Genomic DNA, 15,686 nt, shown 5'->3' with positions numbered 1-15,686 from the left:
CTACTGCCTTTTCACTGTGCAATACTTTTTGTTAATAACCAACGGTGCAATAGACTTCAATGCTTGAAATTAGAGCTGGGCGATAGAACGATAACGATATGTATTGCGAAATAACTTTTTCTCGATAGAAAAATTAAACTAAATGGAAATGAGTGTGCCGACTAGAGAAAAATCAACCGAGAGCTTGGGTGACCAGGTTACCGAAGAGAACACAGATGACGGTTCCAATGCCGGAGAGATTGTCAAAAGGAAAGGCCAGAGAAGTTCCGTAGTGTTTAACTCTTTTTTTTTGTGGAAATAATAAAATTGTTAAACAATACAAATCAACACAAAATCACAGAGATCTGCACTGTCATGAACAAATGTTTCACAAAAAATTTAAGCCTAATTTTTCACGCTTCATCGGGTTAACCCTCAGGATTCCACGGCTCAATGCACTATTTTTGACTACTTTTAATTTTACCTTTATATTTCACCTTTAAAACGATTTGCCTTGTTCAGTATCATTCTTTCCTCATGTCTAATTTTACAATTATTTTTTCATTGGCATACTGTATTAATACAACTGAACTACAATCACACAAAATCCAAGTAGCAAAAAGTTATATTTTGTTACTTTGAAAACCATAAACATGTTTAGCAAATTATTTTGATAATTTGAAATGACACTTAAGCACAAAATTTGCAAACAAAGTTATTATTAGTTACAATTATTTACATCAAAGTGTTTGGTGATATAAATGTACAGTACATTAGGGTATTTCAGTTCCACTTAAAGTTTTTTCTCTATTGCTATGGAGCAATTATTTAATTTGATGGTTTTTCATGTGTCTGTTACTAAATGTTTTACCAAGAGGAGACTTAAAGGTCAGGAAACAGTTAAAGTCAGAACTGTCCCATCATGACACAAATCAATAGATTCATGACTTAATATCTCACTGATATTTATTTTTCATCCTTAGAAACGACCTACAGAAAACCTCTCCTCTTTCTGTATACCACACAACATATTACTGCATCATTATCAACAGGTAGGTCTGAAGTTTTCTCTCCTACAGTGTCAGTGAATTGAGCCAACACAGCCAGCAGATGGCAGTGCAGACACTCATATCATCATAAGCTGCATTTAAAAAAATATTTAATAAACTTAATAAAAGTCTTAATAATTGCAATTTTCAAAACAATTCAAGTTGTTCGAGTCCAATGAATAGTGTGAAATGGTGGAAAAATTAAGTGGTGAACTGCCAGAGGTTAAAAGAGTAAGGTTACCCAAAACTGAAAAATAATCTACATTTCAGAATTATACAAAAAGGCCTTTTTCAGCTAACATAAAATGGGTTAATAATTTAAAGTTGTTAAAGCAATAGAGGTTGATCAAGCCTTGAAAGCTGGTGCTATTTCCAACTTTTCTGGATTACTTACAACCCCCTCTGTCTGCATTGTTGGAACACACTGTGGTACCATACCCTCGTGAGCATCAGTTGAAAAGTGTTGCACTGCAGAAAGTAGTGTGTTGCTACAAAAATGGCGGGAAAAAAAGACAATTAAGAGAATTGAAGAGAGACATACCATCATAACACTTAAAAATGTAGGTCTTTCCTACAGAGAAATGGCAAAGAAAGTGAAGGTGTCAGCGAGTAGTTTCCTTCACCATCAAAAGGCACTCAGAAACTGGGGCAAACTGTGACAGGAAGAGGTTTGGCAGACCCAAAGCCATAACTGAATCAGAGGACAAGTTTCTGAGAGTTAACAGCTTGTGTGAAAGGCGTCTCACAGAATCTATATACTATTTATATATATATATATATATATATATATATATATATATATAATGTTCTTCCTCTACCCCCCCCCCCCCCCCCCCCCCCCCCCCCAGAATTTAACTGGATGATATAACTGGATATGTCAAAACAGTCAAATCTGTGTGAAAGGAACCTTTTAGCACAGTTATTTCACACAACAATTTTACAGAATAGAAAAATTATTTATGTTATCAGACTTGCAAGCAAGTTGAGCATTGACAAAGTGAAGTCGGACATAGAAACAAAAAAGGAAATGTGATTGTGTTTAAAACATTTCTAAACATATGAAAAACAGATTGTTTCCCCTAAATGACATTTAAAGATACTTGTAGACTTGATAACATTTTTATGATTATGTTCAGATTGGGACGTTTGCACAGCAGTTGGGGTCTCTAAAGTTGAGAACCTGCTGGCTGAGTATTTTATAATATTGATTTAGACTGATTCAATTATTTTCTTATATAAAGATAAATAAAAACATGCAACACTTTATGGTTCTATAAGTCTCTGCAAGTATTTACATTTTCAAATGATCACATGTACAACATTGTCACTTGCCACTAACAATTTTTAACAAATCATGCACTATGTTGCACCATGTTTGCACAGATGATCACTTATGTAACAAAGAAAAATCAAGTTATGATGTTACTGAACTTGTCACCAAATCTGCAGCATTTTTTTTAAATGATCATATAGTACATTTAACGAACACATCTGTTTTTCAATATTTAAATCCAACTTTACCATGACATTGTCATGTTGCCACTGAGAACATCTGGTATTGCTTTCTTTGTATGTTAGTGGGGACCCTGGCATTGCGTGCTGTTCAAAGTGCAGCACCCTTTTTCTCTATAAATGCACAGAGAAAATGTTCGTCTGGACTTGTTGCATCATGTCAGCAACAATCTTATCTTTGTCTTGGAGCTCACCGTTCAAATAGTCCAGTTTTCCAGTAATGTCCGTTAAAAATGCAAGATCAAGTGTCGACTCAGTGTCCTCCATCAGCGACGTGTCTTCGCCTTTGGATTGCACGATGTTTTCATCATCTCCTCCTCTTTGCTGACAGCTAGCTTGTCTCCACGGCAACCGTTGCTGTGAAAACCAGTAGTCCTGATCTAAAATGAAACACTTGTTGTTGTTGTTTAAATTAAAAAAATAAAAAAATCTAATTTAGACCAATGCAAGTGTGATTTTTTTTTTTAAAAAAGAATAGCAACAAAAATCGTAGATGCTGCTCACTGCTAAGTGGCGCTATGGTGAGCTATTTTTAGAACAGGCCGCTGGTGACTCGTGGTCCTTGTGGCCGTGGGCACCATGTTGGTGACCCCTGATCTAAAATAATAAAATGTTTTGATTGAAATTATTTTGTGTTGTGCTCTGGAGAACTTGTATTATATGTTGATGTACAGTGATATAGTCCAAGAATATAAATATGGAGCTTGACAAGAGGTAACATTTCCACTCTAACAAGCGCAAAGGTAACAAATAAGACACGGCTTGTTTCATTCAAAGTCCCCCAAAACCGTGCACAATTAAAAACTACTTCAAAATCATCTGATCCTTATGAGTATTTTAATCCAGGCATCACAAACACGATCCCTGTTCTCTTTTTGTAGTGCTTTTCTGTTTTCTTTAATCTGTGCTGATACGCACAGTGGTTGGACTGGTGTGTCTGTGTTTTCTGCCAACAGATGGCGGTGTTGCTATAGTAACGGAGGAAAGCATAGTGCGTGACTGAAATGTTTTCTAATAAAGACGATCGACATAAATCATCACAATAAATGTGATGGCCATTACAGGTGTCTGATTAGACCAATGTTTACGCCTGGATGATATGTTGAATATGAAAATAATTCCCTATTTGTAACATATAGTTATATTTATACTTAATGTGCGTATATTGTAGGGAACATAAAAATATCATTTGGAACAAGAGGGAGCAAGTATAAGGTGCTTTTTATTTGAGAACTAAACTAGTTTAGCTACCCTAAGTAGTTTTATGTATAATTGCGCTAGATGACGCAAACAACGGCCACCTGTCGCTACGCAAAGTTTTAAGTAGATAGAAAATATACATCAAACCTATAAGTATGTAACATATTGTGGATCTTGTGAGGTACATGTTACATTAAAGGCGTTGTCGGCGTCATGCGTGATCGCCATGGCTCATCAGACAAGGGGTGGGGGGGAACCCTGACAAAAGACGAGAGAGAAAGTAGGGTTTGTTGGCCAGAAGTTACTCCGAAACCCTCTGGGACTATTCAATGCAACATCTGCCAAGGGTGGCGACCCCTTTCACACCACCCCCCTGCGTTCATATAGCATTTCTAAACGGGCTTTTCACCAGTGCAATGACACAGCGAGGAGTGAGCGAGCAGAGATATCGGTAAAGGCTTTATTGGGCAACCCCGCAGTGACACCCCCCACCAGGCTTTTTTTTTCTTCTCGGCTGTGCGCGCGCAGGAGCAGCTGTCATTGGCGCTTGTGCCCGCGCGCTGCATTTAGCGAGACTATCCTGTTTGAAGATTATGCTGCAGCTCTTGGCCATCTTGTGTCAGACAGGATGAGAGTGTGAAAAAAACACCTACAAGGAGAGGAGCGTTTTTTTTTCTTCTCAACGTTGACAGGCGAATACCACAGAGGCAAAATCACGTCTGCTATCGGCGCTGTGTGTGTTGGAAAGACCTCGTACGAGCTGTGGATTATTCCTAGGACATCACACTGAAACCATGAGCTGGGGGACAGAGCTATGGGTGAGTCCTGGTGCACTTGTAACGTTTGCTCTCGCTTTATCATTGAGTCCTTGTGCGTGCGTATAACGGTTCTCAGAATAAACACGCGTGTGACAATGCGCAGTACCCCGCTTTTTTCCGCTAAAAACGATGTCTAGCGAGCACGTCTTTATGCGTGTTAGTGTTCGATGACATAAGCTAAAGGGGGGCTAATTTGTAGCAGTTATTGCGTGAGATTGTGTGTTTTATTACTACGAGGTGGTATGGTGTTGTTAGCAAGAAGGGAATGGTGCATAAATATGGGCAGCTAGCGTTAGCTCGCCATCCATTTTAGTTTACATTTGAGCCTTTCAAACCACGCTTTTGCACACACCCCCTCGCAATATAACATGGCAATTCCCGTTTCCCAGCGCAGACAAATCGTTGTGGCTGTTTGTTCTCTTTGCGGCGACGGTTGCCTTTTTTTTCTCTTTGCTTGTTACCGTGTAATGCGTGGTTAACCCGCAGATAAATGCGCTCATCTCACAGGCTGCATTATCAAAGCAAGCAGAGGAAGTAGATAAGGTTAAGTTCCCCTAGTTGTGCATCTCTGATCGTGAGGTTACTAAAACCAGAGGCAAATGTTGAACTCGTTCTTCCACTAAGTAGCAGGTTACACTCATTTCACTACTTATGGATTTATTACAGTCGCTACTTTTAAGCCCCCCAGCTGTGTAGTTATTTGCATTCTCTAAAAAGTATTTGCATCTACAGAGAGATTTCAGATAGATTTTGAAGTAAAAAGTTTTGCCATAGTAGCTATTTCGAAATAGCAGGTTAACGCAGGTGTTGCTAATCACATTAGCGAAGGATCAGAGGTGTAATTAATGTGATTAGTAACACCTCTTATTTCATGTCAAGATAGTTGCTGTGAAAAAAAAAGAAACCGCATACTACATAGGCCTGGCTGAAAAGACAATAATATGGTTCCTGGAGTCACCAAGACCTTTATGAGCAGCAGCAGAAGACAAAGTAGAAGCCCAGTGATACAATAAATTCCTCTACCATGATGTCACTTTTAAGCCTATTCCTCTTTGAAATTGACTTTCAGGCAGTGTTGAACTTCTTACAACCTGGAAGTAGCCCTCATCAAGCTAGCTGGCATTTCCTAATTTGTATTCAGACACATGCTCACACTTGTAAGGCAACCCTGTAAAGAAAAAGGAAAAAGCAAAGCAGTAATGAAGATTACAGCACCACTCTTTTTTTTATGACTAGATAATAGGTAGTTGTTGCAAGTGTGAAAGAGTGATTCTTCTCCCCCCAGAGGTGCTTGCTTGTTGGCTGTTTCACAATTAATTGCACGTTTTAAATATAGCACATGTGCTAGTTTGTGCTTTGGCACAGACATGCATGAAGCCAAGAGTATAGATTTGAACCCGCCAGGAGGGTCAGAGTGTATTTACATAAACTCACGTTGCACCGTTTTTCATGCAAATATTTATAGCAAACACAGCTTCTTTTAATATGAGGTGTTCAGCTTGAGAAATTTATTTGCTTGGTTTTTACCTGTGTGCAATACATCACATTACAGTCTCTCTAGGATTTCCCTGACACACACAGCAGTCTAAAGTCAATGTTATAAGTTTGATTTTTTTTTCTTCTAGTAGACATCAAGGGGTCTGGAGATAGTTAACGTAGGGATGTTTTTTCATTTCAGAAAAAAAGGAGGGGGAGCCACTCACTGAATTCTCCAGTAATTTACCTGGTCCAAAGTTCACAAAGAAAACCAATGGCACTCCACATTTTTTTTGCAGTTTTTCTGTGCTCTCTGTGTATTTTCACTTTTGTACCACAATGCTTGGCCGACAAATGCTATTGCCTAGGTAGTCATGCATAGCCAACATACCCTTGAGGTACTTTACAGACTTTCATGTGTACCTTTTGGTCTGGAAAGCATTTACAAGTTTTTAAACGTAGTCTGGCTTTTTGCAGAGAATAATGTATTACAACCAGATGCTTGCTTTTTTTCTTAGCAGGCTGAATAGAGTCCAGACACTTGATTCTTCAACATGCCATAGGGATGCAGGCTGATTTGAGCAGTGCTCTGCAGGTGGACAATGCACACAGCTAATTTAGCTGTCGTCCCAACCCAGCAACCTCAGCTATGCTATTGTAGCAGCACCCACACTTTTAAGTAGAACAAGGATGTAACTAACCAGTATGTTGTTGGTTAGATTGCATGTACATTTAGTTGTGCCCTGCATCTATGCACGATCTTTATTATGTACAATCCAGTTACTTAGATGTTTATTAAACAAATATAAGTAGACATCCCTCACATTTGAAGAGCTATAGGCAGAAAAGTTTTCACAATAAAATGGTTATCATAATAACTGTTTTAAGATGAGTGCACGGTTTCTGCCAGTGTAATATGAGCATTAGCTGTCACGAGGCTCGAGTGTAATGTTGCACTCACTTAATGCAATGCTATCCATTTGCTATAAATCTAGAGAGAACAGCATAGCTGAACATGAATGGATGAATATCAAAAATTCTGCTTGCGTAAACCATCCATTGCTTAATCATTGCAGCTGTAGTTATTAGCCTGGCACAACACAAAGTACTGGACATTAGCCTTAAAAGGAGCATGCAGCGTGACAGATGAAGGTTGAGTCACGACATGCACTGAACTTTTTCAACAAGCTCATCCTGTTGTTTCTCGCTTTGAACAGGAAAGTGTATGATATTTCAGGAAGTGAAGTAAAAGTAGAGCACAGTTTCTAAACTCTTAGCCACATAGTGAGGTAGTGCAAACAGATCTTATGGCGATATTTCTCCCTTTGCTGCTTTGTGGAGACAGTAGAGTATAACTGAAACTTTATCACAATAGAGAATAAAGTGTTAGCAGAACTGTATCAAATTACTTTTGTGGCTTGCAAATGTGAGCGTTAGACAGACTAACAGGGTAAATAAATGAACTTGACTTGTGGTGGGTCTTTATTGTTTGAACTGCATTACTCACAATGAGTAAAGCACCAACCAGTCAACTCCAAAATGTTGAATACCTTTGGTGCAACATCACAGCACCGATAATAGCATTCACTGTGTTCTTAAAGAAAGGTTTTGAGAATGTTTACTGGCATGCCATCACACTCATGTCCTTGTCACAGTACCAGTTAGATGCTCAGTGTTACAGAAACAGTGTGTCAGAAGAGCCTTGCTGTGGTTTGCAACATTTTTTCTAAGCAGCATTTGCCACTGACAATACAACCTAACCAGGATATTAAACGTCATTACATTCTGACAAAATGCTATAAAAAGTAAGTTGGCATCAGAGTCTTTGCAAGATTGTTAGGAAATAACTGGCTTTCTTTTTGTGAAAGCAGAGAATTGAGTAAAACAATTAGAATCACATGCATGCACAAAAGGGAATAAGCATTATGTACAAATGTGACCGAATGGAACAAAACAAGAAGGAAGTCAAATGTGGTCTAACTTGTGACTGTTTCAATGTGGACCTGGTGTCAGAAAAAAATTAAAATTTTGTTCCTAACTATAGAGGTCTTGTCGCCTTTAATTAAAAAAAAAAAAATCTAAATCAAGTCAGATTGAAGTATTGAAGAAAGCAAGACCGCAGCATTTCCTCTGAGATGTTGCTCAGATGCACAGTGTAGAGCTGGTGCTTTAAGCTGCAGAGGTGCTACTATATGAAGATCAATGAAAGAAGAAGATGCACATAATATTCTCAAAAACCAAAGTTGCATAGCTGTGAAAACTGAAAAAAGAAGTTAACCTCACCTTCTGGCTTTACAATGTGACTATAGAGCTTTCCATTATGACACACCTTGAATGTTTCACTTCTCTCGTGTGGATAATTTGGGAACTGGACAGAAGCTGCTTTTCTCACAGTTATGTTGGAGTCCACTAAGTCTGCACTGCCTGTAGGATGTAAAAGTGTCTTTTCCTGTGACATAACTAATTGATGAGGCAACATGGACAAGGCTGAAACTCTACTCAGAGAGCAGCAGCTTAAGGTGAGTTGAGCTTTACAGAAGCATCACTGGATTTATGAATGAGGACACAATATCCCACAGAAGTGAAGTGCACTTTCCCAGTTTCTTTGATCGTGCATTGTATTGTATTGCCAGTTTCACCCAAGACATGGATCTGTGTATTGGCCATCAAAAGGGAAAGTTGTACATTTTGGAGAGGATTTGTAAACTTGCTTGCTTTCTCTTATATTTTTAATTGGAAATTTTAAGTCAACACCTGATGGTTTTAGTCTTGCATTTGCAGCAGTGAAGTATTCAGGGCTCTTTTCCTGGTGGTGTTTTTCGAGTCTAGTGTTAGGCAGATATTTCCCCAGTGTCTTCTGCTGTTCCATTTCATCTTGATTCAAGCTCCCCTGGGGTCTAGCCTCATCCCTCCTGGTGTTCTCTTGATATTCAGGGCACTTCCAGGACTGAAACCTGAGCTAGCTTGTTTCTTTCTATCAGTGTGTTGGAGTCAGTGGGGGTCAGAGCCTGAAACCCTTGGCAGACTACAACTACCATTGCTCTCACCATTAAATCTTGTACCCGTCACCACCCACCTGCTGACTCAGTGATACCACTTCCAGTCCATTTCCTCTTCTCCTCCTTCTTTAAGCTCTTGTGATGCTAAAACAAAGATGAATGAATCTGGATTTGTTCTAAAGGCTCTTAAGGAGTGAAGAGCAGAAGAAAGTGGTATTCATACAGAATTGTCTCACAGCATTTTTTAAAATTAGCTAGACCATTTAAAGTAGAATTGGATTTGATTCCCATTTGCTGGTTTCTTAAATGTGAAAATTTGGTGCTTTTCAGATGACACGTGACTTCCTCCACAATGGGAGCGGTTTAGGCTGTTTTGTCATGTTGTCCATGGAAATGTGACTCATTTCCTCCCACCACAGAGTGTAACTGTAACCTCTAATCTTTAGTCACCACCTCTTTTGTTATTTGTAAAGTCAGACTCTAATCATTGCTGTGACAGTGGCAAATATACAGCTGTTGAACTGCAGTCACTCCAAGTTGACATGTTGTCACCTGAACCTTGTAGCTGTCTGTATTATCCTAATTGCTGTTATATTGTACTGCATACTGTAAGTGTGACTTGTAGTGCATTTATTGTTTGTTATTTTTGCGGCTTTTACATTTTGGTTATCCCCAAAGACAAACTGTATGTGATAGCACAGATGTTACATATAACCATCTAGGAAGCATCAGGGTGTGTGTGTGTGAGAACGTGCTGAAAACACGAGTTTAGTGGTTGTTGTGAATGCACTTCCTGATACTTTGCCTTCTGGAAATCTGTTCATTTTTATTCAAGATGTGGTCAGACCATATTATCAGTTACTTCAAGACTTTATTCATGTCAAATGATTTAGTGGTAATAAAAACTGGACCATGCAGACATCCAGTTACTACACGTTTGTCTCCCACTTTTTTAACTGCGGGACTCCATTTCTACCAATTACTCTAGCCCACTCATACCTTTCTTTAATATTGCTCAGTAGCTCTTGTCTCTTACGCTCTTTTCATGTTCACTCATTTGGAAACAGCTTTAAAATACTGTTTGTTTGCTTTGACCATGTCAATACAGCATTTATGTGTTGTAGTTTTTTGGGGGGGATGCACCAACTTCTTAAACAGGCATTGGTTCATCAGCCTCAGTCCCTTCAGTTTTGATTATATCTGTGATATTCCTTCCTTTACAGTTAGAAGAAGAAGAAGAACTGACTTCATATTTTATGGTTAATAAGTGACTGTGTGAGCTTTTTTGAGGCTTCCTTGGAAAACTACAGTGTTGTAATGGATTCTGCTTTTGCAGGATTCTGCATTAAACCTATTTTGTCTCAGCTAGACTGGTATTTTGAATAAGGTGGAAGGTAAATTGTGTGCACTTACATTAATAATTAATAGTTAATGATGCCAGACGGAGAGGACAGAGAGCACTGATTGTAGTACTCTCTGTCCTTTAACAGTAAATGCCATTTAAATCTTTAACCCTGATTCCCATTCAGTAACAGCTATGTCCCTCACATTTCTCCCTGAATAGGTGTTGCCCTCCATATACTGTACATTAAAATAGAAAATACTGCATAGAACTTAGAATTGTCAACGTGTTTTTTTTGTGTAAGCGCCTCCATGATGAGTAATCTGCCTGTCTTGTCAGGCAGCCCCTAAAAAGAGGCATTTTTACTCATATCCTGAGATGAGGCATGTTAGGGTGGAGCAAAACGACTGCCACATAATTTAGAGATTGCCTGGGAAACTGTAGCACATATCTCAGCTCATTTAGATAAGTGAAAGTACTCCATGTTCCCTAAGGCCTTTACCTTGTGGAGAAGTAGTACACATACAATAACATGAGCGTAAAAGAGAGAGAAATGAATGGATTTATAAAATCCAGTTATGGTCCCACAGTTTGTGTGGCCTGTTAGCAGATTACTGGCTTTTGTTCAGCTGTGTTGGTTTAACAAGTACACTAGTGAAAAACAAAAAAAAAAACAAGTACACTAGTGAAAAACAGCGCTCTCTGTTGTATTAGCAACACTGCTTCTGACTGCGCTAGCAGTAGTTGTATGACTTCACTTTTAAATTGTGTTATGCCACTCAAGTATAAATGACTTCTTGCTGATGTGCGCCTTCACCTTAAAGAAAGTGGTTTGACCCTTGTTATCTGAAGCTAAGCTGGAGTGAGTTGGAAGCATTTGCAATAAATGTTCCCTGTCACTTCTGAAGAAAGTCTCTAGCAAGACAGTTGGGTCAAAGTGTAAAATACATAAGATGCAAACATGTTTAATCTAGTCTCTCATTTACAACCACAATGTTTGCCAGCAGACTTAATTATAAGGTAGTGCAGTTTGTTTGTGTTATTTTTTTTAAATTACACAAGTCCCATGGCAGCCATAATTTGATTTTAAGACTTGTTGACAAAGATGTGCAGTGATCTCAGACAGTATAGTTTGAGCCACTGCAAAGGAACATGTTGTTAGTATGTTATCCAGTGGAAAGTATTTAAATCGGGCATGTCATGGCAACATGTAGCATGACTGCCTTGAAACCCGGCATCTATACTATTAGGGACAGCTGAGCAGGGGTGTCATTTAGAACCTGAAGTCAGTATTAACTCACTGCTTTGGCATGTGTCTGTATTTATTTACCAAGCAGCAACCTCTGGGCTTGTAAAAATGAAGCCAATGTCCAAGTGCCAAAGGAGCATTTCCTTAAATGGCCAATTGAGGCTGGTTCCAAAGATGAGCAATCTGCAGCTGTGCAGTTACCACTCTCATTTAAAGTGTCTTCACACTTAAAAGTTATTTATGTTTGAGACATGGTTGCTTTTAATGCAAGGTGGGTGCTGAGACTGTTTTGGTGCATGTTGGAGCTTTTTTAAGCTCATTATTTTACATTATCTGACACTAGACCGACAGACACTGCAAGAAGTCTTTTCATAGCTTATTTATTTATAGGGGATGAAATTCTAGTTGTATTTTTTCTATTTTAGCAATGACGAGAGGGATTGTGTTTGTGTAATACACCCTTAGCTATGGATGCCTTGAGCTGGTCAAACTGGTGATAACTTAGCACTGCCATTAGCACTTAGCACTCCTCTCATAATTTAGCTGTTAAAAAATAAAACAAAACAAAAAGTAGCAATAGTAATTAACGCTGAAATCTTTAAAACAGTAGTTCAGGTAACGAGTTCACAGAGGATCTTTCCTATGTGCTATAATAGCATATATCTGCAATAAGCTAATATCAGAAAATGCTGTTATAGGTTGATTCAATTGCAAGTTGTTTGCAAATTAGAGTGCCAGATTTAGGTAAAGTATAGATCAGCCTATATGTAATGGACAGTCAGTACACCTCTTGCTTTAGTGATCCATTTATATAATCTTATGAAGCTTATGGACAGGGAATCTATCACAGTTAAATGTAGATAACATTCAGCTTGAAGAAATGAGAGATGATTATCAACTGACAGACTAAAATATAAATTCATTACAGTTCATTCAAATTGGGCATTTTCCAAAGTTCAAAGTTTCCTTCATTCCACAGACCATGTTATATAAAGAATTAAAGAGCTTTATCCTCCAAAAAGAAGAAAAACAGCTCAGCAGGAACAATGGCTAATGTGTGTTTGCAGGATTAGCCACAAAGCAGCCTATTGGGTAGTAAAGGTAGAAGGGGGTGTAGTAATCAGATTAATGACTTCATGGTTTAATCAAGTTCTGTGCTAGTTCCTTCTCATTATGCTTCTTATTATTGGTGCATTCTTGGAGTTTACACTGGCCCCTGTGAAATGAAAATGTTTGCGTATTAGGTATTATCAAGAGTCTTTGCACCACTGTATTCTGGATCTTCAAACTATCAGCACTCAATTATTATTCCAGGACAGGTTTTTCTTTACTATTTTATCCCAGTGAGACGGATTAATTTGCGACTTATTTTCCTCTCCTGTTGCTTCATGAAAACAGTGACCATGTTGCGGAGAAGAAGTGAGTTTTTTGTTTTTCTGGACAGTGCTCTTTCTGTGATTACACAAAAAGAGGAACAGAAAGAAGAGCCACCGCTGAGCCCTAGTGACGAGTATCTACAGGTGCTACTGCAGATGAAAACGACCAGTGCTGTAAGTCAAGTATTTCTGACTTCAGTCATATTTGCACAGTGATTCGTTTAGTTCAGACAAACAGCAGGATTAGTCAAAGGTATGGGTAACAGTCATAAAGGGTTCTGATATACTGTCTGAGTGAAAGAAGAGACGCCGAGCTGCAGCAGAACTTTCCATTTGATGTCCAAACTTTCCTTCTTGAGTTGGCTATGACTAACAACTGACATGCAGAAATGTCCTGTTACATAAATGCCACAAGAAGCTCTTCTTATTAAAGGAGCAAACCTATGAGAGCTCATACTTCTTACCAGTGTTACAAGACAGAAGTAAATAACAAGCTAGCACAGTAAAAAAAAACTATAGCTTAAAGCAAGAGTGCATTATACACATGTGCATGAATCAACTTCCATTCTTAAATTTTCAGATCATCAGAGGAGTTATTTCTATAAATACCTGCATGGCATGCAAACAAGAGTTGTTTTACTTAAGGTCATCCACCGCCTCAAACAGCTGTTCATATTTTACAGGAAGTTTTGCGTGTATGGTTGCTGCACATGTGTGCATTTGCCCTGGACACGTGTGCCTTGTACTTTCACAGTTATTTTCATATTACCTAACATGAGACAGTTGATAGCTGATCCTAAAAAGTGATAATAAAAATTGTTTTCATATCATCATCAGTTTTGTTGTTGTTGGTAAGGCTGAGGCAGGGGGGCACTGTATTTGAAGAGTGTTCTACCTGCTAGTCTTTTTTTAGCTTTAATTCATTATGAGGACATAGGTAAATTTAGTGCGTACACCATTATAAGTCCTTTTAACCCAAGTTATGATGCCTCTGGGTGTACTTTCTTTCTTTAAAGTTGCCATTGCCCGTAAGTTTGCAGGTAGGCTACTTATTGACTTTTGTAACTCACTGAATTTTGTGCTATTTAAATATGAACATATGTTCATTCTTTTGAATGAACATATGTTGCTACTCCACGCTGCAGCTGGTGGAGCTGTGATTGAATACGTGTACCATTTACAAAACTATTATTAGACCAAACCTACTTTGAAGTAATCATCATAATTTCACACTCAAAGCCTTAAACATTTAACATTAAAGTTAGTGTAACATCCTAACACAGACCCGCTTTTAGATGGTGTTTGATAATGATTTTGTTCATAGTTGGAGACGAGTGACGAGTAACTACAGCTCGTGCTGCAGATGAAAATAATTTTGTTTTGAGCTGTAGTATGCAAACTAATGCAAAATTTACACTTGACTGCTTATTTTAACAAAATGAAGCAACACATCTGTGACCTGGTGTCAGGTAGTTTTCAGCTGACTAAAAGTAAACTCAGTAATTTTACTAATTAAGCCATTTGGTTTGGGGGGAATTTGTTTACCACAGTTGTGAAAACACCGTGGATTTAAAGATGTAGCTCTTTAGTTTAAATCAATCGTGACCAATTTCTCCTCCTGGACTAGGGGGTCATACCGAGCTATGGAAGCATTGTTCCACCCCACTTTATTGGACAAAGCCTGATGTGTGTCAGAGAGAGGGTTTGGCATCTCCACCAAATATTTGTTCTTGCAGCTGAACGCCCACTGTCGTGAGGAGGCACAAGAAAACACTGCATTGACCCACTCAGGGGGACATCAGTTTTCACTCCATCTCTGAGGGTGGTGCTTTTGTCTGGTCAGTAAAAAGCTGTATGTAACGTTCTGAATAATCACTTAATAAACCAGACCAGGACATTTTGTGCAACTTTGTTTTTTTTAAAGTTGAGGCTACATTTGGTAGAACAATTGGGCTATTTGTTTTTTTTTCTTTCTTTGGTGTGACCCTCACAGCTTAATGACCAGTTCTCAGTGAAAGCAGATTCTTCCTCACTCTTCTCATTCGGGACAGGGTTTGTCAGCTAATGAGACTCAAAATAGCTTGCTCATATTTCCCGTGATTAGAGTTTAAAGCTGTTCTGATACCCATAACACTAGTTTGGTGTGAAACAAAACAAAAACCTCTGCAACTCAGACAGTCAGTGGTCTGTGTAGGAATCCCCGTCATTATATACCTTGCATGATTCGCTTCCACCAGCAAAAGTCTAGACAAGTCGAAAAGAAAGAGCTCCTCCTTTGACAGCACAGGCCTGCTGTTCTTGCTCTTCAGTCAACGCATTGACCCTTCAAAATAAAGGCAAAAGCATCCATGGACTTTTGCACTGCTCCCTCTCTAGGTGAGCATCTGTCTCCTCGACCTCTCCGGGTTACCCTCTGTGCTCGTGTGACCTCATCACTTTCTGTTCTTTCTTTTCATTCAAAGCCTTTCAGTGGGTGGTTAGACCTCCTATGTTTAAAGTTGAAATCCGATTAAAGGCTTAATTGGAATTTTGCAATTGCATAAATAAAAAAAAATTAAAAGCGATGCATCAAAATAATTTCAGTAAAACATTTCCCAGTGGGGACTTATTGTTATTTTTAATTTATTTTTCATTTACTGTAGAATTGACTACGTTGCAGAGAGAAATAAATGAAGCACATTATACA

At 38.5% G+C, this 15,686-nt stretch overlaps 1 protein-coding gene across 2 annotated transcripts in view; it reads left to right on the top strand.

Moving 5' to 3' along the window:
• Window positions 1–4,070: 4,070 nt before the first annotated feature.
• The window catches only part of fnbp1b (formin binding protein 1b), a 53,593-nt gene continuing 41,977 nt past the window's right edge, over window positions 4,071–15,686 (top strand). The window contains exon 1 of one of the 2 annotated variants that reach the window (XM_084935664.1): window positions 4,071–4,558. In XM_084935664.1, the coding sequence (XP_084791790.1) occupies window positions 4,535–4,558 (24 nt within the window). In that variant the 5' untranslated portion in view covers window positions 4,071–4,534. Of the gene's footprint in view, window positions 4,559–12,749; window positions 13,175–15,686 lie in introns of those variants that run through there. The other variant, XM_084935678.1, reaches the window with a different exon arrangement.

Source organism: Perissodus microlepis, chromosome 7 (assembly GCF_051167445.1).
Source record: "Perissodus microlepis isolate ML-2025 ecotype Zambia chromosome 7, ASM5116744v1, whole genome shotgun sequence".
Taxonomy (NCBI): domain Eukaryota; kingdom Metazoa; phylum Chordata; class Actinopteri; order Cichliformes; family Cichlidae; genus Perissodus; species Perissodus microlepis.
Note: the sequence above shows the minus strand (reverse complement) of the source record. Positions and strands in the feature narration are given on the sequence as shown.